Source organism: Mastigoproctus giganteus, chromosome 14, assembly GCF_048544385.1.
Source record: "Mastigoproctus giganteus isolate SK-2022 chromosome 14, ASM4854438v1, whole genome shotgun sequence".
In the NCBI taxonomy this organism is placed as follows: domain Eukaryota; kingdom Metazoa; phylum Arthropoda; class Arachnida; order Uropygi; family Thelyphonidae; genus Mastigoproctus; species Mastigoproctus giganteus.
In genome coordinates, this window is record NC_143588.1 from 62,565,959 (window position 1) to 62,589,688 (window position 23,730).

Below are 23,730 nucleotides of genomic sequence, written 5' to 3' on the forward strand. Positions count from 1 at the left end.
TCTAATAACAGGAGATTTTAACTACCCAGGTATTGACTAGAACTTGTAGTTGGTTTTACTCACACTAGCAAGACATTTGTGCATTTATTGGATGATTGTTTTTTGCAGCAGCATGTTCAAGGGGCAACCAGAGGGAGAGCAATACTCTTAATCTTGTTATCAGCAGTGATTATTTGTGCATTAAGAATTTGCAGCTAAAGGAACCACTGGGTGGCAGTGATCAGTCTACTGATGTGGGATTTACTTAAAGATATTACTACCATCAGAGGTAAAGGGATGGGTTTTTTGCTTTTGTAAAGGTGACTACAGTGGTTTTAGACAGTTTTTAAATTCTATACAGTGGGACCAACTGATGATGTTACCAACAGCAAATTCTAAATGAGAAACATTCAAGCAATTAATCGTGGAAGCTACTAGGCTTTTCATACTGATTAAGAAATATTGTTCAAGGTTTAGGTCTAAATGGATGTCAGATGAACTAATGAGACTCGTGGCAGAGAAGAAAAATGCATGGGATGCATATAAATTATCAGGCAACACAGAAGCCTATGGTAGATATAAGCTAGTCTGTAATCAAGTCACAAAGGAAGTTAGGCAATCAAAGGCAGATTATGGGAAATATTTGGCAAAGGATGGTAAGAAAAACAGCAAGGACTTCTTTACTTATATGAACTCTAGAAGGAAGGGGATGAATCAGCTTGGTCCACTTGATATCGATGTTTGACTGTTGATGATCCTGCTCAGATAGCTAATAAACTAAATGAGTATTTTGCATGTACATTCATGCATGAGGAATTCTGTAGGGAAGTGGAGGACAAGCTTATTAAACTATAACAGGGAGCTTAATGATTTTATAATAACTGAGAGCAAAGCGGAGGGAAAATTGTTGAATTTAAACATAAGAAAGGCACCAGGGGTGGATGGGGTCTATCCAGTTATATTAATGGATGCGGCAAAAGAAGTAAGCACACCCTTAGCCATAATTATGAGAGCATCCTTGGAGTCTGGGGGAAGTCCCCTCGAACTGGAGATGTACAAATATATCCCCAATTCGCAAAGGGTGACACGAGTAATTACAGACCTGTTAGTTTAACTTGGGTTCTTGGGAAAATAATGGAATCACTGATTAAAGAAGCATCTAGACACGACTGCAGTAATAATTAAAACACGGCATGGGTTTGTTAAAGAAAAGTCTTGTCTGACAAATTTGATTGGATATTACGAAGTGGTTACAAAGGAAATGGATGCAAAAAATAATTTTGATATCATATACTTTGATTTCAGGAAAGCTTTTGATATCCTTTCACATGGAGGACTACTGTACAAATTGGGGCTGTATGGTATTAAGGGAAAGTTGCTACAATGGATAAAAGGGCGCTTGAGTGGGAGAAGACAGAGTGGTAATCAATGGACGCTGCTCTTCTTGGACTAATGTTATTAGTGGAGTCCCCCATGGTTTGGTTTTCAGGCCAACTTTTGTTTTGTATATTTATCAGTGATATTGATGAAGTATATCAAGCTTAGTGTCGAAGTTTGCAGATAATACAAAGGTTGGCAGGGTTGTTAATGACACTAATGGCAGTGTGCTACTGCAACAGGATCTACAAAAGTTGGGCAAATGGCCTGAAAAGTGGCAACTGAAGTTTAACATTGACAAATGTAAAGTACTGCATATGGGTAAGAGTAATCCCAGAGAAATGTACCAACTGTGTGTACTACACTTAGGATGGTAGAAAATGAAAAAGACCTGGGATTAATTGTGCAGTCATATATGAAGTTTTCTGAGCAGACAGGTGGCCAGAGCAGATCATGGAGTGTTCTCAATGATATTCAGGAATTTTGCTAGTGGAAAAAAGGAGGGGATTCTACCTTTGTACACTGAGTGGGCAGAAATTATGGGATATGTACCTAGTATCGGGTAGGGCCACCTTTCGTCCAGATAAGGGTAGTCACATGGCGAGGCATTGAGTCCACTAGTCAGAAAAGCTTTCCACAGGTATTTCCATCCATGGTTGTTGCACCTTTCATAATTCTGTCACATTCCCGGGTGGGGGATCCAAAGCTTGAACTTACCTTTCCACACCATCCCAAAGATGCTCCACAGTGTTCATGTCTGGTGAACAGGGAGGCCATTTCGTGGTGGTAAAATCTGTGGAATGCTCTTCGAACCATGTTCTAATCACCGGAGCTCTGTTGGGGAGTTGCATTGTCCTGCTGGAAGGGTCCATTGCCCTATGGGTGCATGAAGGGATGCAGATAGTCTGCAAGGATGGACACATAACCTGACCATTCAGAGATGCATCTAGATGTACCGGAGGTCCCAACGTGTGCCAGAGGGGTGACAGCGTCGGCTTGCCCAGGAACCAGTATCCCATGAATCTGGCCTTTCAGTGTATAAGGCAGTGGTCAGGCCATGCCTTGAGTATTGCATATAGGTCTGGAGGCCTCATTTTAGGAAGAATGTAGAGTTGCTTGAGCAAGTACCAAGAAGAGCTACAAAATTGGTGAAGGAAACGAGGGGGTCCTCTTACCAAGAAAGGCTTAATTTCTGCAAATTGCAGCGTCTGGAGATTAGGCACTTGCGAAGTAGTAGTAGTAGTAGTGGCATGTGATGCAAGAAAGCAAGTGTATGAGCTTATGCAGCATCAGCCAAAAAAAAAAAATCACACCATTCCCTCCAAATGCCTGTCCAGTTCCTCCTTAAATTTATTTAACCTATCAACTTCCACAACGACAAATGGAAGTTTGTTCCAGCAGTTAACCACCCGGCTAAAGGCAAATTTCCGCACATCTATTCTACATCTGTCTTTTCTTAATTTGAATTTATGCCCCCTTAGGTTCGTAATCTGAACAAGTGGAAGGATCCCATCAGAATTTAGTGTGCTCAACCCATCCAAGGCCTTATACACCTCAATCAGATCATCGCGCAGGTGCCTAGTCTCCAGCTACTGCGATTTGCAGAACTTAAGCCTCTCTTGGTAAGAGGATCCCTTCATTCCCCTCACCAATCTTGTTGCCCTTCTCTGTACACACTCAAGCAAATCTACATCCTTCCTAAAATTAGGCCTTCAGACCTGTATGCAGTACTCAAGGTGTGGCCTAACCATTGCCTTATACAGAGGTACAATCACCTCCTTTTCCCCTGCTAGCAAAATTCCTATATATCATTGACAAAACCCCATGACCTGCCCTGGCAGCCTGTCTGCATTGCTCAGAAAACTTCATATCTGACTGCACAATTACTCCCAGGTCTTTGTCATTTTCTACCACCTGAAGTGTAGTACCACACAGTTGGTACATTTCTTTGGGGTTACTTCTACACATATGCAGTACTTTGCATTTGTCAAGGTTAAACTTCAGTTACCACTTCTTAGCCCATCTGCCCAAATTATCTAGATCCTGTTACAGTAGCACACTGCCATTAGTGTCATTAACAACCCTTTGTATCATCTGCAAACTTCAACACTAAGCCTGATATACCTTCATCAATATCATTGATAAATATACAAAACAACAGAGGACCCAACACCGAACCCTGTGGGATTCCACTAAAGTAATCTGATTGAGGTATATACAGCCTTGAATGATTTGAGATGATGGGATTCTTCCTCTTGCTCGGATTCCGCACCTGAGGGGGACTAAATTCAAATTGAGGAAAGGCAGTTGTAGAATAGATGTGTGGAAATTTGCCTTTAGCCAGCGGGTAGTCGATTATTGGAACAAACTTCAATCTGTCATTGTGGAAGTTGATAGTTTAAATAAATTCAAGGATTAACTGGACAAACTTTTAGAGGGAATGGATATGGAAATGTGTGGTGTTTTTTTTTTTTTTTTTGGCTGATGCTACATAAGCTTGCTTTCTTGCATCACATGTCTCTACTACTATTACATTCATTCACCACGTGACACTGATTGCTAATACCTGGATTACCTGCTATCTGAAAATGGAACCTACTAGTTCTGAAACCAGGGTCATCAGTGCCTTGTTTGTAATGAGTAACAGATGTGCCTAATAGTTAAAGTTATCCAATTAAAAGTGATATTAGGTTGACTGTGTGGACAAATGTAGCCATTTAGAGCTTAATTCGAGGCACTGTCATTGGCAGGAGAACAGCATCTCCCAAATGGTTGACTGAAAAATGTAACACACAGAAGTGTCATTAATGATGCTATTTGAAATTTTGTATTTAACATGCACTGAGGTAGCATCCTTTCTTTCTTAGTATATTGTGATACCTGGTACTCATGAAGACAACCTAGTAGAAATTTAATATATGTGTAATGTTAGTTACATTTCCAATTGGGAGCTTTCTTTCAAATCTACCACTTGGCTTGTTTATATTTGAATATCTGTTTGCTCATTGCTAATAATAGGACCCACAGTCTAATGAGAACCAACTAGCTCTGAAATCAGTCACAGCCATGCCTTGAGTTTAATGAATAATTGATTTTCTTAATGGGTAATGTTATCCAATTAAATGTGATAGTTACTTACGTGGACAAATGTAAGTTTTTAAAGAGCTTAATTCTGAGCACTGTCACTGGTGGGACAACAGCATTCCCAGGTGGTCAACTGTAAAGCATGATGTGGAGGAGCATTAATAATGCTATTTCAAATTTTGTAATATCATATCAGGTAATGTAAATACATTAAAAATGGGGGAAAAAAGCACTATAATCTATATGAGATCTAAATATGTTTACCTCCAGTTCGGAAATTATATACAGAAATGAAAATCAGATGTTTTTTTGTAGTATGTTCCTATTACTTCACCAGTGATTGCTCTCATTGAAACATCACCATTACAAAATGATCAAACCTTTCTTGATCTTTCTGTTCTTTGTAATGGTTAAGTATCAATAACAGCAATCACCAATGAGGTTGACTAAGCCATGAGCTAAGTTGTGTATGCAAAATATGTGTAAGACAGTTTGGCTTTGGAATTCTGTTTAGAACACAAACCACTGTGAGAAAAACTTTGGTGCCACCTCCAATTATGGTCACTTTTCTCCCATCACCATAGTATAAACCGAGACTGATTTAGAAAAGTAATTCCTGTTTCATTATGAAATATGAAAATATGAAAGCAGTTTTTGATTAATTTTACAATTTGAATATAAGATAAAACTGGGCAACCATTGTTTACCTCCAGTTTGAAAATTATACACAGAAATTAAAACCAGATGTTTTTTTATAGTATGTTCCTATTACTTCATCTGCAAACCTTTGTGTATTCTTTTGTATTTTGTGTACAGTTAGCAGGCTATATAACAAAAATGAGTGAGAAACATAAATAAAAAAATATTTGTTTTATTTCAGAATGCACAAAACTTAGTTATTTCGGCAATTACTATACCAAGGTTGAGATACATATAAATGCTATCAAGGCTTATAGAGAGGGAAATATTTAATCTTATCTTCACTCAGGAAGAAAAATATTACTTATTTTCACCCAGTCACTCAAATTATGTTCTTATAACTATCTACAAGATATGAAATAGTTTCCAGAAAATATAGTTATTGATTTAAAGAGAGGGATCTATGAAAGAAGCAATGGTTGCTTGTGATCAAATCTTTGAGCAAAAAAATCTGATCATTAGAGGATGATTGATAGGAATTGTTAAAAAGAAAGATGCTATGCAAAAAATGGTTAGTATTATATTCTTTAAAAATTGCAATTGTGATTCCTTAATTTCAATTTGTGTGATATGACTGGAGATGTTGAATCCATTGAGCACAAGGAATCAAATAAACAGAGGATGCCCAGCAATTATTGAAGGAATTGAGTGATAAAAATTTTTCCACCCTCTTTTTTTGAAAGGAGTATAGAATATATCAAATGGCTTACTAGCAAGTAAAAGCATAACTGCATGTCTGCTTAATTTTATGGAAAATTGCAAGAAATGTTATTGATTCTGAAAAAAGATGGCTTAGCAGTTATTGAAAAACAAAAAATAAATAAAATAAATGTTAAATAATTGCTTTAAATCATCTTGACTGATGGGATTGTAGATAAAGTGAATGGATATATGGCAGCACAGAAAGATAGCTACAGTAGTGAAGTAAAAAAAAAAAAAAAAAAAAAAAAACCAATTAGTAGTCCTGTTTGCCTGCTCCAGAGGCACTGAAGTAGCATCAACAAAATGGTGAATTTGACTGCTGCTGGAACAGCACAGTGTGTCTTGTTTTGAGGGGAAAAAAAGCCAGCAACAACAGTTTAGACAATTTCATGAATGTGAGGGTGGGGGGAAATTCAAACAACAACACAGATAGACCAAGTTTGAGAGATGAAATAGTGGAGGAAGTTGAGATTTATGTTCCTCAGAAGCCCGAGAAATTCAACATGCACAAGTTATGAACGATTCTACCACAACCAACCATTTGGAAAGTGCTATGGAAACATTTTTAGCTTAAGCTTTACTGCTGAAGAGTGGTGCAAGCAATCACAAATGAAAGCAAAGTGAAGTGTACCTATTTCTGTGTGGAAGTGCGTGCAAGGCATGATGATGGAAATGACCTGCTTGAGTGTATCATGTTCAACGATGAATCCCCACTTTACATTGGTGGTTATGTCAGCACACGCAATGTGCTGACATAACCACTAATGTAAATTGTGGATTTGCATTTGGGGCACAAAAAAGTTCCCCAGGTGAGTGCTTACTTGAATCTGTTCATAACAGCTCAAATGTCATTGTTTTCTGTGTTTTGAGTTCAGAGAAAGTTTATGGGCTGTTCTTTTTTCATGAAAAATTGATCACTGTTTATCTTGTTATGTTTTAATTTTCTGCCAGCACAAACCAGTGCTGATGGTCCCAATGGACAATTGTTCTTCCAACAAGATGCCACTCCACATCATTATAATTGAGAAGTGACAGCACCTCCAAGAAAGATGGATTGGTCATTCAAATTCCATTCATTGGTCTCTGTGATCTCTAGACTTGATACCAATGAATTTCTCTTTGGGGGTTTTTGAAAGATGTCTGACCACTATTACCAAGGAACATGGTTGAACTGAAGGCTAGAATCACTGCTGCCATAACAAAAGTAACTCCTAAAAAAAACTGTGTAAAGTGAGGGAGGAGTTTAATTTTGGGTGGAATGGTTGTTCAATAACTTGAATAAATCTGAAGAAGCCAGAGATACCATCTGTCTTTTGAAGACTTCTGATTTCATTTCACAGCATCAGTGTATGCAAAAAATGCAATATATGTAAAAGCTACCCTAGCACAGTATTTGTTAAGGTTTCATGATTTATTGTAGAGTTGTAGGAATTTGTTTCTAAATATACTGACAGAGAATATTGTTGTTATAACACTTATCTATTGTCAGCATAAGTCCTACAAATTGCACAAAATTTAATGAATAATTAACATGAAATAGGTATGTGAAACCCTGACCTGATCTCTCTCTCTCTCTCTCTCTCTCTCTCTCTCTCTCTCTCTGTGTGTGTGTGTGTGTCAACTATAACTGATAAATTAAATTTTTTAAATATTAACAATATTGAACCACATGAACATGCTTGTTTATTTGAATGAGACTTGCTAGACCTGTGGCTTCTTTAGTCATCAAAGAACAGTCTTCCTCTTCATATTACAAATTTGAAAAATTCTACTTTCTGTTGTTTGCAACATGGCAAAATAATTAGAGCTCACATGAAAACATGTGGTGGTCGGATTGAAAACCTTTTCAATTTGACCACCACAGTACAAGAATGAAGTAAGAACCTTTTCATTTATTCAGATACATACCCGTTGGGCTTTGTGTCACCTATCCCAGTTTGCTGTTCAGATAATATGATTGAAAAAGTTAATAATTTAAAAATCTAAAAGTTAAGAATTCATGTAAATTAAACTAAACTTATTATCCTATTACATTGATTTGCTATTAATTTGAAAGTAATATTATCACTTAAAAACTTATAACTGGCAAATTTGGTTATGGGGACAACAGAAACGGGTAGGTATGAGACATTCCTTTAGTCTGGCTATCATTCTGCTCAAAGCCCCCGATGAAGTAGCAGATTGATGGCCAAGTGAGGGAATGTATTTGCACTTTACTTTGTATTTAGCATTTTATTGTTTATCAACATTTTAATGTTATTTTCATTATTTAGTATCATATTATTTTATAACACCATTTCAGTTATATATCGTTTATAGGCCCCCTCCAGGCTAAAGTTAGTCTAAACTCACTAACTTGGTAGCCTGAACCATATATACCTAATTGCCTACAAATCCATAAGATTTATTTAAATAAAATCAACCAATATATATATATATAAATAAAAGGCAAATACTATTTTTTTAAAAATGTGCTTTTTCTTTGTACTTTCCCAGTCTATTAATGGAGGTGGGGTTTCTGTTTTCCCAGTCTATATATGGAGGCAGGGTTGTCGGTGGATTTTTGGTGAATTGATAGGTTTTAGAGAGGATGAGAAGAAAGTGGGAGGGGTATTGTGTTAGAATGCACCTTACAACAAGGTGGAATAGAGAGTGATAGAAAAGATATTAGAGAAATGGAAGAAGGCTAAAGCAGTATGTGGTATTGGATGATGAAATGGCTGCTGCTAGGGGTGTAGAGTTAACACTAATTTCACACAGTATTTTGAGATTAGGCTTGGCTTTACCATAACATAACATAATTCAAATACCAAACTATTCCTCTTAAGAAATAATTGTTAAATGAGGCAATATCAGTGTTCATAACATTTTGTGTTTAATAATGTACTATAGAGTTTTTTAGGACCTCAATCCTAATTCAATCACAGCACACAAGATTTTAAAAATGGATTAAAAAATATATTGTAAAATATTTAGCAAAATTGAGATAATACTAAATGTAATATATAATATCTTAATAAAGTTGACTTTTTTTTTTCCCCCCATTTTCACATAGTAGTTGATGTATTGGATTTTTTTTTTTTAATTGAGGATGTTTAACCTTAACTATTAAATACATCCCATTGATTTATATTTTACTTACAGCTGTGCTTACACATCCATTTTATGTGACTTCCCAAATTATTTTACAAACCACAAAAAGAGTTATGATTCCAGGGCTGGGCACAACTGATTTAGACATTTGCTTTGTGTTGCAATGTATGAGAATGTACTTTAAAAGAAAGATTTTTTTAATTCATATAATCTTATTTGATGAAATAATAGTTTGATATTAAGAATCTCTTTTGCTTTTTAGGTGTTCCTGCTGCTTACTGTGTAACCCCAGCTGATGTGATAAAAACACGACTTCAGGTGCAGGCCCGGGAAGGGCAGACAACATATAGTGGAGTGTTTGATGCCATCCGTAAGATATGGAAAGAAGAAGGAGGACCAGCATTTTGGAAAGGTGGTCCAGGTAAGCGCCTTCATGATTTCTGTTTTATTTTAAATGGAATTATACAAATAAATATGCAAGAAAACCTTAGCAACTAAAACTTAATAACAAAACTCTCTTGTTACTGTGTTGTGGAGACAGTTTAAGGCATTCAAGTCTCATTGAATATGCTGTCAGCTAGCTATCAGGAATAAATTAAATATGTGGACTCTCATCATTACCTACAATGTAGTATATATCATCCTATTTAAAAGCAGACTGCTGCCTCCTGGGAACTTTACTAGAAGGTCAAACCACTGTAACTTTTCTCTCGTTATGAGAACAGGTAGGATGGTTTGATATTCTAGTAAATATCCCAACAATGTGATTAAGTTTATTAGTAATAGCAGAAGTTTCAACCTTTGTCAGCTACAATAGGAAAACAAGTCAATTGGACTTTTGAGCAAAGTCACTCAAGTAGATAATACCAGAATAAAAGCATTAGTATAACTTGAGTAGAGAAAATTGGTATTAATATTGCCAAATGGTGCAAGAAAACCAGCAGGATTTTGCTGTGGGGGGGGGGGGGGATGGTGCCATATTTTGAAAATTGGTAAAAGGGACAACTTGAAATGAAATGTTCATTTTTTCCTTCAAAAAGTAAAAGAAAAATATAAAATTTTTTCTTTTACTTAGTTCATGCCTCTTCAAATATTATTCACGCCAAAGCTCTGAAAATTTTTAATCGCTTACAAGAATAAGCCGGTCCATCCAATGCAGATGTCTTTCAGGCCATAAGGGTTGGTTTGAAAATTTTAAAAAACAACAGTCTTCACAATCTAAAATTAACGGGCAAAGCAGCCAGTGCAGATACGGAAGCTGCTTCTTTGTATCCAAAAACTTTAAAGGATGTTATTACGACTGAGGGCTATCAAGTCAAGTGTTTAATGCTGATGAGACCGGCTTATTTTGGAAGCATTGCCAAGCCAAACATTCATTTAAAAAGAAGATAAAACTACCTCAGGTTTCAAAGCTGCAAAAGATAGGTTAACACTTTCGTTATGTGGCAATGCAGAGGGTGTAATTTATATATTAGAAAATCCTCATGTTTTAAAGGAATATCAAAAAGCTCCTTACCAGTTCATTATAAATCAAGCAAAAAAAAAAAGCCTGGATGACAGCTAAAATCTTCAAGGATTGGTTTTTAAATTGCTTTTGCATTGAAACAAAAAGATATTGCCTGAACAAGAACATAGCATTCAAAATTTTGCTCATTCTTGACAATGTGCCCAGTCATCGTGCACATTTGTCTGATCTGTACCCAAATGTGAACGTTACCTTTCTTCCAGCAAATACAAGTTATTTAATTCAGCCAATGGACCAAGGTGTTATAGCTTCCTTTAAACTTTATTACCTAAGAAGATCTTTTTTACAATTGTTAGATGCCACTGATGGATTAGGTAGTCTTTCAATTTGAGATTATTGGTGGAATTATAACATTCTTGATGCTGTGAAAAATGTTGAATGCAGTGTGGATGCAATTAACTGCCATACTACCTAGAAACCTTCCATCTGATCAACGATCGCCTGTATGGATTCTGTGAGTGTCAATCCACTGGTGATATTCTGGCTTATGTTACCCATTTATGGACAAATTCAATGGAAAAGTTTGGTGAAACACAAGCAGTTGCTCTTGACATCTCAAAGGTTTTCGATCATGTTTGGCATAAAGGTCTAAACAAGCTTCCATCTTATGGTTTGCCAACTGTTTTTTGTAATGGGTTATCCAGTTTTCTCTCTGACTGCTCACTGAGGGTGATGGTAGATGACTCTCTGTCTTCTAACTTCTCCACTAATGCTGGTGTCCCCCAAAATTCAGTTCTTTCCCCCACTCTTTTCCTCTTGTATATTAATGACCTTCTTCCATTGACCAGAAATCCTATCCATAGTTTTGCCGATGATAGCACATTGCATTCCACTTTCCATTTTGAAGAACCTTGCCCTGCTCAATCAGCTTCAACTTTTCGAAAATCTGCTACCAATTCTTTAAATGCCGATCTCCATGCAATTCTCCAGTGGGGCAAAGACAACTTAGTTGATTTCAATCCTTCTAAAACTCAGTCTTGTCTTATATCTTGCAAAAAGGATTCTTCTGCTTCTATGCTAATCTTTGGTGACACTCCGATTTCTAGGCAAGATGATATATCTCTTTTGGGTATTATCCCGACTTCTAATCTCTCTTGGCACAAGCACATTACAAATATTGCTTCCTTTGCATCTAAAAACTTGGTTTTCTCTTTTGCTCTCGGCATTAGTTTTCTTCCAAACAGCTGTTCACTCTGTACAAATTGCAAATCCGCAATACCAGGGAATATTGTTCCCACGTCTGGGATAGTGTCCCCAAAACCTCCCTCTGGCTTCTAGATTCCATTCAGAAGAGAGCAGTTAAGTTAATTAATGACTCATCTCTAACAGAGTCTCTCCACTCTCTGTATCATAGAAGTTCAGTTTCTGCTGCATGCCTTTTCTACAGATACTTCCATGGGCACTGTTCTTCTGGATTGGCTTCTATAATTCCTGCTCTCTCTTTCAAAATAGTCTGAACACATGCTGCCACTAGCCACCATCCATTTACTGTCCAACTTCAAACTCACAGAACCAACTTTTCATCTTCCTCATTTATTCATTCAACTGCTGTTTTTTGGAACAACCTTCCTTCATACTTATTTCCTAAAAATTACAGTCTACAGAAGTTCAAGTCTAATGTCAACAAATATCTTCTGTCTTCTCAATCTCCAACCCATGCATTGTACTAAGTACTATAGTTTCTAATACTTGTCGTATTTGGGGTTTTCATTTAAAAAAAAAAACCCTTACGTAAACTCTAGAAGGAAGGGGATGAATCAGATTGGTCCACTTGATATCGATGGTTCAACTGTTGATGATCCTGCTCAGGTAGCTAACAAACTGAATGAGTATTTTGCATCTATATTTACACATGAGGAGTTATTCAGGGAGGGGAATTCCAGAGGTGTATTAATCTCTGGCAGTGAGCTAAATGATTTTGTAATAACCGAGAGCAAAGTGGAGCAGAAATTGTTGAAGATGAACATAAGGAAGGCACCTGGGGTGGACGGGATCTATCCAGTTATGTTAAAGGAAGCAGCAAAGGAAGTAAGCAAACCCTTAGCCATAATTATGAGAGCTTCCTTGGACTCTGGGGAGGTCAACATGGACTGGAGGTGTGCAAATGTATCACCAATTTACAAAGAGGTTGGGGGGGTTCAAAATGTGACACAAGTAATTATAGACCTGTTAGTTTAACTTGTGTTCCGGGGAAAATAATGGAGTCACTGGTTAAAGAAGCATTGCTGGATCATCTAGCAGTGCTTCTTTAACCAGTTCTTTGACACAGCATGGGTTTGTTAAAGGGAGGTCTTGTTTGACCAATTTGATCGGATACTATGATGTTCTCACAAAGGAACTGGATGCAAAAAAATAATTTTGATATCATATACAGCAATACCTGGCTTAACACGGCTTCAGACAGCACAGTTTTCAATTAAGTTTCAGTCAAATTTACTGTACCTATTAAAACTCATTCAATAGCCTAGATACGTACTCTACATATATGCTGTATTGTCGTAGCCTAGGTACACGTACATATATGCTGTGTTGTCGTAGCTCAGGTATGCGTACGTATACGCTGCAGTACCAAATCTATCGTCTCACATGCACGTGTGCCAATAGCAACGTGCAACAGTGTTCAGTATTCTTAATTCCATCCTGGCGAGACAATGTGATAGCTTTTCAAACTTTTCATTTCACAATTTATTTTTTTACTCTTTTAAATACGATTTAAAATATATTTGCATCTTGGCTAGAAATCGCTGCTGACAACATGCATTCTGTTTGGCAGCATGTTTTGCCCCATTTGGCAAATGGTTTCACTGGTTTTGAATCGCAAATTCAGACAATTACCAAAGACATTGTGAAGATTGGGAAAGACTTGGGATTCAAAACTTTGGACACTGCCAGTGTATGTGACTGCATTGACTCACATGCAAATGACTTAGATGATGCAACTTTACTTGAAATTGACAAGCAAACCGCATATGAAGAAGAGGAAAACAATTCTGAAGTGGATAACCCTGAAGTGGCACCAAAGAATTTAACAGAAGAATTAGAGAAAGTTTTTCGGGGGGGGGGGAAGGCCTGTGAGGCGATTATGAATGGATATCCGATGTTGAGCATAGCATCAAGATACGGCAATTTTACAAGATTGGACTTGATGCTACAAAGACTTGTACTCCAAGAAAAAGAAGACACAACTTCACTAGACTTTATTATTGAAATACCTAAATAAACAAAGCATTTTTCTCATCTCTAATGATGTTACCTTTTCATTAATAAAATTTTTGAAATATTTTTATTTCAAATCCTTTTAATTGGCTATCAAGCGCAAATTGTTTATAGATTTATTATAATTTGTTTATAGACAGTTTCTCTGGTACGCATTCAATTAAAACCCATTATAATTATACTTCAACCAGCACAGTTTCACATAACACGGAACAGTTTCAGTACCAATTATCAGTGCTATGTGGGGTATTGCTGTACTTGGATTTCAGGAAAGCTTTTTTGATACTGTTGCACATGAAAGACTACTGTACAAATTGGAGTGGTATATGCATTAAGGATAAATTGCTACAATGGATAAAGGGATGATTGAGTGGGCGACGACAGAGAGTGGTAATCAATGGACTGCTCTTTGTGGACAAATGTTATTAGTGGAGTTCCCCAGGGTTTGGTGCTGAGCCCATTGTTGTTTTGTGTATTCATCAATGATATTGATGAAGGTATATCAGGCTTAATATCCAAGTTTGCAGATGATACAAAGGTTGGCAGGGTTATTAACAACAGTAAAGAAGTATGCTACTCCAACCGGATCTAGATAAGTCAAATGGGCTGAGAAGTGGCAGCTGAAGTTTAACATTGACAAATGCAAAGTACTGTATATGGGTAGCAATAACCGAAGAGAAACGTACCAACTGTGTGGTACTACACTCAGGGAAGTGTAAAATGTGAAAAAGACCTGGGAGAAATTGTGCAGTCAGATATGAAGTTTACTGAGCAGCACAGATGGGCTGCTGGGGCAGGTCATGGAGTCTTGTCAATGATATTAGCATTAGTAGAGGCATTTGATGCAAGAAAGCAAGCTTATGCAGCATCAGCCAAAAAAATTAAAGTAAAATAAATAAATAAAAAATAACCACTTCCACTTCACCCCTCTGTTCGTTCAAAATACCTGTCCAGCCGAGCCTTAAACTTATTTAGGCTATCAACTTCCACGACAAGGGATTGGAAGTCTGTTCCACCTACCAACCACCCGTTGGCTAAAGGCAAATTTCCGCACATCTATCCTACATCTGTCTTTCCTCAATTTGAATTTATGCCCTCTCAGGTGATTATTCTGAGCAAGAGGAAGAATCCCATCAGCATTGAGCATGCTCAAACCATTCAAGACTTTGTACACCTCTATCAGATCCCCTCGCTGCTGCCTAGTCTCCAGACACTGTAATTCGCAAAACTTAAGCCTTTCTTCGTAAGAGCACTGCTTTGTTCCATTCACTAATCTTGTTGCCCTTCTCTGTACTCGTTCCAGCAGCTCTACATCCTTCTTGAAATTAGGTCTCCAAGCCTGTATACAGTACTCTAGGTGTGGCCTGACCATTGCCTTATACAAGGGAATAATCACCTTATCCCTGCTAGAAAAATTCCTATATATCATTGACAATACACCATGAGCTACTCTTGCTGCCCGTCTGCACTGCTCAGAGAACTTCATATCTGCCTGCACAACCACCCCCAGGTCCCTTTCATTCTCTACCACTGTCAGTGTAGTACCACAGAGTTGATACGTTGCTCTGGGGTTGCTGTTTCCCATATGTAGTACTTTACATTTGTCAATGTTAAACTTCATTTGCCACCTCTCAACCCATCTGCTCAACCTTTCCAGATCCTGTTGCAGCAGCATAGTGTCAGTAGCGTCCTTGACAACCCTGCCAACCTTTGTATCGTCTGCAAACTTGGACATTAAGCTTGATATACCATCATCAATATATTTATAAATACAGAAAACAATAAAGGACCCAATACTGAACCCTGAGGGATTCCACTAATAACATTAGCCCACGATGAGCAGTGTCCATTGATTACCACTCTCTGTCTTATAGGAATATATAGGATATACCTATATAGGAATTTTGCTAGCAGCAACAGGGAGGTGGTTATCCCGTTGTACAAGGCAATGGTCAGGCCACACCTAGAGTACTGTGTACAGGTATGGAGGCCTCATTTTAGGAAGGATATAGAGTACAAAGAAGGGCAACAAGATTGGTGAGGGGAAAGGCTTAAGTTCTGCAAATTGCAGCACCTGGAGACTACGCACATGCAAAGTGATCTAATTGAGGTGTATAAGGCTTTGAATGGGTTGAGCAAGCTGAATACCGATGGGATTCTTCCTCTTGCTCAGATTAAGAACCTGAGGGGACATAGATTCAAATTGAGGAAAGACAGTTATAGAATAGATGTGTGGAAAATTGCCTTTAACAAGCAGGTAATTGATTGGTGGAACAGACTTCCATCTCTTGTTGTGGAAGTTGATAGCCTAAATAAATTTAAGGCTGAGCTGGACAGGCATTTGGAATGAATGGAGGGATAAAATGGGAGGTTTTTTTTTTTTTTTTGGCTGATGCTGCATAAGCTTGCTTTCTTGCATCGTATGCCTCTACTAATGCTACGCTTGTCAGTAATGGAAAAGTGATTACAATTAACATCAGAATTTTTACTGATAAAAGAGGAAACCTAGATTTTAACTTTTGCTTTTGTGCAGAGTCATAGGCATTTGAGAAAAAATTTTAAGCAATAGATTTTCAAGAGTTTTACTTCCAACAGAGTTTTCATCCAAAACTTTAGTTGTGCTTTTCCATGGCTAATATGACCATTATGGCATGGTGGCCCAAGAGAATAAACTAGGATTAAAAGAAAATAATAAATAAATAAAATAACCAAAATAAAGTGAAAGTTAGAAGAAAACCAACAAAGAAAGAAAAATAATACAATTTTAATTAAAATATATATATTTCATAGAATTTATTGGTAATCATGTTTATTTTATTTAATTAATTTATTTATTTGACATTGAGAATTATGCAAAAATAAGTGCTTAGAATTACATTATTTTTTCAGAATGTTTTTAAAGCATCACTGGAAAGTAAACAAACAAAAGATAATACATTCTGTATAATTAAGTAACTTTTTGTTTGTCTTTTTTTGATCACACAACTGCACATCTAAATAAATGTATTTTTCTTCTTACAAGAATTTTTTTTCTTTTGATAGAAAATTGCTTAACTCAGTAAATGATGCAATAATGCAGAAGCAAGCAGTAAAACAGGTCTGGTTTATTAAGGAATGAATGTATAGTAAGCCTACTAGCGTTTGTACGCGAGCGTAACACACCGGAAGCAACCCCCCCTCCACGCTATGACTAATTGCATGCGACATTGTGCATTAAACGTGAATGTTTATATCTTCGCTCTACATTACATTTTATAGTTTAGTTTAGTTCAGTCTGCTGCCACAATGGCCACGAAACGGAAACACACAACGTGTACGTTGAAAGATAAGCTGGAAGTTTTGAAAAGGCTGGACAAGGGGGAAAGTGCAATGAAATTAGCAATAGAGTTTGGAGTGGGCAAGGCCACAGTAACTGACTGGAAAAAAAACCGCGCAAAGATCGAGCAGTTTTGTACCTCTAATTCAGAAAAATCAGTTGAAAATCACAAACAGTAAGGCCCTCAACGTTTGACAAACTTGATGAAGCCTTATTCACGTGGTTCACTCAGGAAAGAGGAAGGGAAACACCCCTAAGTGAACCTCTTGTTAGAGAAAAGGCCATTCATCTCAACAAACTAATGAAAGGTGATGAATCATTTAGTGCGAGTACTGGTTGGTTTGATCGCTGGAAGAAGCGCCATGGGATTCGCCAGCTAACGATCACCGGGGAGCAATAATCAGCTGATCATGCTGCAGCAGAGAAATATTTGGGCGAGTTTGCTGATTTGGTATCACATTATTCACCTCAGCAGATATATAACGCTGATGAGACAAGTTTAAATTTTAAGGCTTTGCCTACAAAAAGTCTAGCATCTCAACAAGAAATGCGTGCCCCAGGTTTTAAAATGAATAAGGAGCGAGTGACGTTGATAGCTTGTAGTAATGCTTCAGGAAATCACAAGCTACCTTTGATGATGATCGGTAAATCAGCGAAGCCGAGAGCTTTTAAAAATATGAACATTAACAATCTTCCAGTTCATTATAAAAGTCAAAAAAAAGCTTGGATGGACAGACAGCGTGGTTTCATAATCAATTTGTCCCAGCAGTGAAACGTTTCAGCAATGAAAATGATTTGCCACCTCGTGCCATTCTCCTCATAGACAATGCGTCGTCCCACCCAGATGTTTCCGAGTTGACATTAGGGGATATAAAGGCAGCTTTTTTACCGCCTAATGTAACACCGTTATTACAGCCCATGGATCAGGGGGGTGTTACAGTCTATCAAGCTTGCATACAGAAAGAAATATCTTAGGTCCTTGATAGAAGATAACACCAATTCACTTTCTTTACATGAGAAAATGAAACAAGTGAACTTAAAAGATGTATATTGGGTTGCTGAGTCGTGGGAGGGTGTAACCGAGCAGTCCATACAAAGATCATGGAAGAAATTATGGCCCTCTCTCAGCTTTGTCGATAGCTCTGACGAAAACAATGACATAGAACAATTAATTCAGCTCGTACAGGAAATTCCCGGGTGCGGGAAGCAATAGAATCTGACGTTAACGAGTGGATTGCAGCAGATGGAATAGGTCATGAAAACCTGTCGGATGAGGACATCTGGCAGCTGTCACCCAAGAAGACTCCAAGCAGAATGATGACAGGAGTGATGACGAGCCCGGTGTTTCTGCGGAACAACTTGTGTCGCACACAGACGCGACAGCGGCCCTTGACCTCGCTTTACGCTACTTAGAACAACATCCCAGCGCTACACCGACAGACTACATGTTTATGAAGCGGTGGCGAAACATAGCCACCGCTTCATAAACCATCATGTAGCCGATTTTCATCGTTACGTCAAAAGAAACTAACAGAGTTTGTTACTTCTGAAAAATGACTTTTGTTCCTGTTTTGGTGTGTAGGTATAGATCTGTAATTTTAATAGGCCATGTCAAACACTGATTTATTAATTTTGTATTAGTAGAGTACTACAATAAAATACAATTGTTTTGTGGAATTCTAAATGTTTTTGTACCATTAATGCCATTTAAATTTAACTGGAAAATACAAAAACGTATATTTTGCGAACTAAAAAATTTCCTCTCCGTCGACCGAAACGTGTTCGGATTAGGCGGATGTTCGGATTAGCGGGAGTCCACTGTACTATAATATTGAACAGTATAATCCATAATGGCAGCAAAAATGAAATTTACCGTCTTTGTTATATCATATGCAAGAAATTTATTGGATTTCTCCACAGTACAGTTATGTTTCTCATATTGACTAAATGAAAGTGTTACACATCTACTCATGAATACCTACTACAACAAAACTAAAATAATATTATTATAAATGAGAATTAAAAAATAAAAATTTTGCATGATGTTAACAGAGTGACTGATAAAATTTATCTTGATTAATTAATACTGATATGTTCGGTACTTGAACAGGTACCTTGAACCTGTTTAAATTTAAGCACTACTTAAGTCAAAGTATAGCGTACTTTGGGCCTTCGAACTTTAAATTAACAAGGTTTTACTGTATAAGTGTTTACTAACTTTAGAATATTGTTATTAAAATATTTGTTTGTTGTAATTTAGCTAGGGTATTTCGATCGGCACCTCAGTTTGGTTTCACATTGTTGACTTACGAGATACTTCAGAGGCTCTTTTACATAGATTTTGGTGGCAGGTATGCATTTTTATCATATTTATGGGTGTTGGTATGCATGGTTATATTGTCTTTGTTATGTTTGTGATATGAACTTTGCAACTGTCTGGTACATCATTTTGTACTATTCACAGTTGTTTTTTTTTTTTTTTTTTTTTTTTTCTTTCAAAATTCATTTTGCGTAAACAGAAATATCATAAAATTCATTAAATAAGCAGGGCAGAAATTGCTGAATAGTAAATTTTTTCTGTATGTGTTCGGTGCATGAGATTTGAACTTTTAATGAATACATAGAAGAAAAAATAACTGTTTCTTTAAGTAAATTTAATTCAGGAATTAAATAAAATCTTTGTATTAAATAATTAATATGAAATTTACTTCGTTTTTAAAATTTTTAGTTATAGGAATTGAATTTCTATATTTTTCTGATTCACATTTGTTTAAATGCATGCTGCAGAAAGGGGTATTCTGCCATAGATGAAATCACACAACCCCAACAGTTAAGTTCAGCCTAAATCTATTCAGTGTCTGCCTTGTGTATGTTATTGTCATTTTGAAGTTCATGTATTTTCTGTAGTATATGTATATATGCAGTAGATAATTTGAATTCTTCATATCTTCTCTGAACAGGAGACCCACAGGATCTCAGGTGAAAGTACCAGTACAAGCCGGAGAAATACGATCTCAGAATCCTGATCATATTGGTGGTTTTCGCCTCGCTCTTGCTACTTTTAATGGCATGGAGTCAAAATTTGGTCTCTTCCTGCCAAAGTACCGGACAGCAGCACCTTAAAAATAAACTAAGTTTTAGTTTTCAGCAAAATAGTTTAGTTGGAATGCAGCCTCCTCCTTCTGGAGTGGTTTTTTCATTAAGCTGTAGCATCTTAATTTGGTGAGACCTATAGTGCCCCTATCCCTACAGACAGTCCAGCAATATTTAAAAAAAAATCCTGGCTAGCCAGGCTGCTATGTTTGGCTGGTGCTGTGATGAAACTGGAATTAACTGGGAAGGATATATTTCCAGATTTTTTCACAGCTCTGTATATCAGGCAGGAGTGCTCAGAGAAATTTTCTGCAGTCTGTTTCCGACCAATAACCTCCTTCTTTGTGCCTGTTAAACTTTTCCACCAAATCGGTGAAAAGTCACTGTGTCCGGTGGGTTGGCAGCTATTGTTGAGGGAACTTTTGTATATAAGACTGTATAGTTAAAAAGTTTTGTTAGCTCACTACAATTGGATGCTAGGCAATAGAAATTTAGAGAAAAATTCTTAAAAAATGTAATAAAAGTTAGTTGCCTTGCTTGTGAAATACTGATCTGTGTACAGTTGCTGAGGTATATGCCATCTGAAGAATTGTACTATATGTATGCATGGATTATTTTTGAATTGCCAAAAAATTTTGCTATCAGTATCCTTTTGAAGATGGTGTGATTCTCCTTTCCCTCCTGTTGAGAGAGAGAGAGAGAGAGAGAGAGGACAAGACGAGTAATGGATACTTAATTTGAATATTTATTTTACTTTTGAGATGGTTGCAGTTGTGGTGAGGTTCTATGGCTCACCACACTTGTAGTTTTATATATTTTGTGAGTATGTTCGGCTGTGCAAGAATCATGATGCAATGGTGTGGTTAAACAGATGGGTGGTGTTTTTGGTAAATATAGTGATTTTTCAAATATTCATGTAAAAACTTGCTCATGTAGTGAATATAATACAAGTTCAACTTTATGTAGTTGTTTGAGGTTCATATCTTTTATCTTTTGCTACTTTGCAAAGTAATGGGTATGCTTATTAATGAAACTGCTATCTTATTGCAAATTTTGAAGTCGGCGACTCGTTAATTTTTTCCCCTTCTATTTCTACAAAAATAATAAGTAATACAACTGGCATCAAAAATAGAGCTTCACTGGGCTTCTATATGTATCCAAATGTAAGCATCAAATAAGGGAATAGCATTTTTCTTTCCAATGTGGATGGGTTGTACCGTGGGGCAAGCCAATCCATTATTGCCAAAAAAAAAAGTTAAGAAATAAGATAATAATAGGTGTCCTTTTAGTATCACTTTAGAAAAGGGAAATAATACTTTCTGTGGATTTTTGTTAACCTAGATACGTGACCAAAATTATGTGTAACAACCCAAGATGTGTGTGTGCCCGCGTGCACACACACAGTTTTCATTCTAGCTTATTTTTTTAGTTTGCAAATTTAAGGTCTGTCAAGAGAACAGAAATGTTGACGGATTGAAAACTTAATTTTTTGAGATACTTTAATGTTTTAATAATGTATGGACTTCTAGACCTCCTTCAAATGCCATAATCTAGTCAAGTTATATGCTTATCGGGGTATTTCATGTAATTTTTGCCAAGTAAAGGTGCTTGTAAATTGTCATTTCCAACTGTCATACTAGATTTTTCAAGCCAGCAGCTGTAAAAATATTGTAAAAAGTGAATTAAATTGTACATTTTAAATAATGGAGTAATTTTTCCATGTGAAATTAAAATGCAATGAATTCTCATTATAGCTGTTTTGAAAGGACTAAAGAGCAAAATGGAAACTCCCACTTTATAAGTGGGAGTTTATTGCATGGATGGGACCAGAAGAAAGGATAATACTGTGAGAGTGTGTTATAATGGGATTTTACTTGTGTGGGGGGGGAAGATATTTAGTTGGCTTTATTAATAAAAATGATATATATTTTTTTAAGTTGGTGTGCCATAAAGTAACATTAAGTGGAGGAAAAAATCTGATTTTAGTTATCATTATCACAATGATTTTCATGATGATTGTGTATGCAGATTAATACACATTATGCAGTGTTCTAAAGATAATAAATTAAATTGTACAAAGCTAGACAAGTTAATAATATAACTCTCCCAGTTTTCTGTATTAAAGAAAATATTTATATTAATAAAAAAAAAATTTTAACAATTTAAAAAAAAAAATAAATAAACAATCAATTTGTACATTGAGCAAACTAAATTATTACTACATTCATTGCTTTCATATTGTGGCAACTTGCACTTCACTGCAAGTTGCCTCAGTGTTGCATTATGCACTTAAAAAAAAAAAAAAAAATCTGACCTCAGTTATAATGATTTCCATCATTATTGCATATGCAAATTAATGCACATTATGTTGTTCAAAAGATAGCTTATATAATGCTAGACAAATTAATAGCAACTCTCGAGTTTTCTGGCCTGGGAGAGTTCTTAATAATTTGTTTACAAGAATAGTTTTTAAAAGAAAATATTGATTTTCAAAAAAAATAATAATAAATAAATAAAACCTCATTGAATTTAAGGTAAATTTTAAAACCTCAGTGAATTTAAGGTAAAAGCCTTACACTACAAAGCTGATATTGATATTATCAAAAACTTATGATAGTTTTTAAACAAGATTAGATGAGTAATAAATTACTCACCAAGTAACAAGAAACATTTAATTATGATTTTAGGTGAGTAATAAATTACTCACCTAAAATCATAATTAAATGTTTCTTGCAATATTTCATGACACCATACCCTAACTATTGCCTCATCAGCTCTGGTTTCATTAACCCAATTATTCAGTAATTTGTTGAACATTTCCTCGTAGAGATAGGGAGGACATAATATGAAGGCTGTTTAGTAAAAAATGATTTCAAAGTAGTCCCCCATTTGATGAAATGCACTTATTCCAACGTTTCTACCATTCTTCAAAAACATAGTGGAAGCCATGACATTTTTTGACATGCATTTGAGAATTGCTATGATGTCTTTACACCTTCTTTCGATAACTGGGAATGTTTTCCTTGTAGCTCCTTCTTTAACTTTGGAAATAATGATAATAATAAAAATTTGCAAGGTCAGGGCAGATAAGGAACACATTTGACATTAATGCTGGATAAGTACTCGAGGTCTCACATTGTTGTGATGCAGCATCCATCCATTTGCATGAATGTGGTCGTTTACGATGAATGTGATCCTGCAAAGTGTGCAGTACAGCTCTGTAGAAAGGTCCTGTAACAGGCGTATGACGTGGCACAACATACTGGTAAACCATTCCCTGAATGTCGAAAAAAGGAGATAGCCATAACTGCTCCTGCAGAAGCCACAACTTTTGCTTTTTTCGGTTTGTTGATGATGTAGAGGTTTTTTGCCTACTCTCTGGGTTGAAATGATAAATCGAGATAAACGGTGTTGCAGAATGTGCTCCTAAAATAATCAATAAAAATACTGAATATAAATTCCAATTAATTCAGATTTTGTGATGCCCACTTGGTGGCACCAGGTTCAAATTACTTGAAATATCATTATACACAGATGAAAACAGAACACAACATGACCATCAGAGTGAAACAAATAGCAGCAGAGTGGTCGGGTGTGAGAGTACATAAGTACACATGCTTTGAGTGAACATGGTTAGAGCCTGCAT

The 23,730-nt window shown here is 36.4% G+C and overlaps 1 protein-coding gene across 4 annotated transcripts in view; it reads left to right on the plus strand.

Annotated features, from left to right (window-relative positions):
• Positions 1-20,629, plus strand: part of aralar1 (calcium-binding mitochondrial carrier protein aralar1) — a 338,725-nt gene extending 318,096 nt beyond the window's left edge. For all 4 annotated transcript variants that reach the window (XM_090388800.1, XM_090388801.1, XM_090388803.1 and 1 more), the window contains 3 exons: positions 9,197-9,355; positions 19,252-19,342; positions 19,952-20,629. In XM_090388800.1, the coding sequence (XP_090244926.1) occupies positions 9,197-9,355; positions 19,252-19,342; positions 19,952-20,114 (413 nt within the window). In that variant the 3' untranslated portion in view covers positions 20,115-20,629. The remainder of the gene's footprint in view (positions 1-9,196; positions 9,356-19,251; positions 19,343-19,951) is intronic.
• Positions 20,630-23,730: the final 3,101 nt, after the last annotated feature.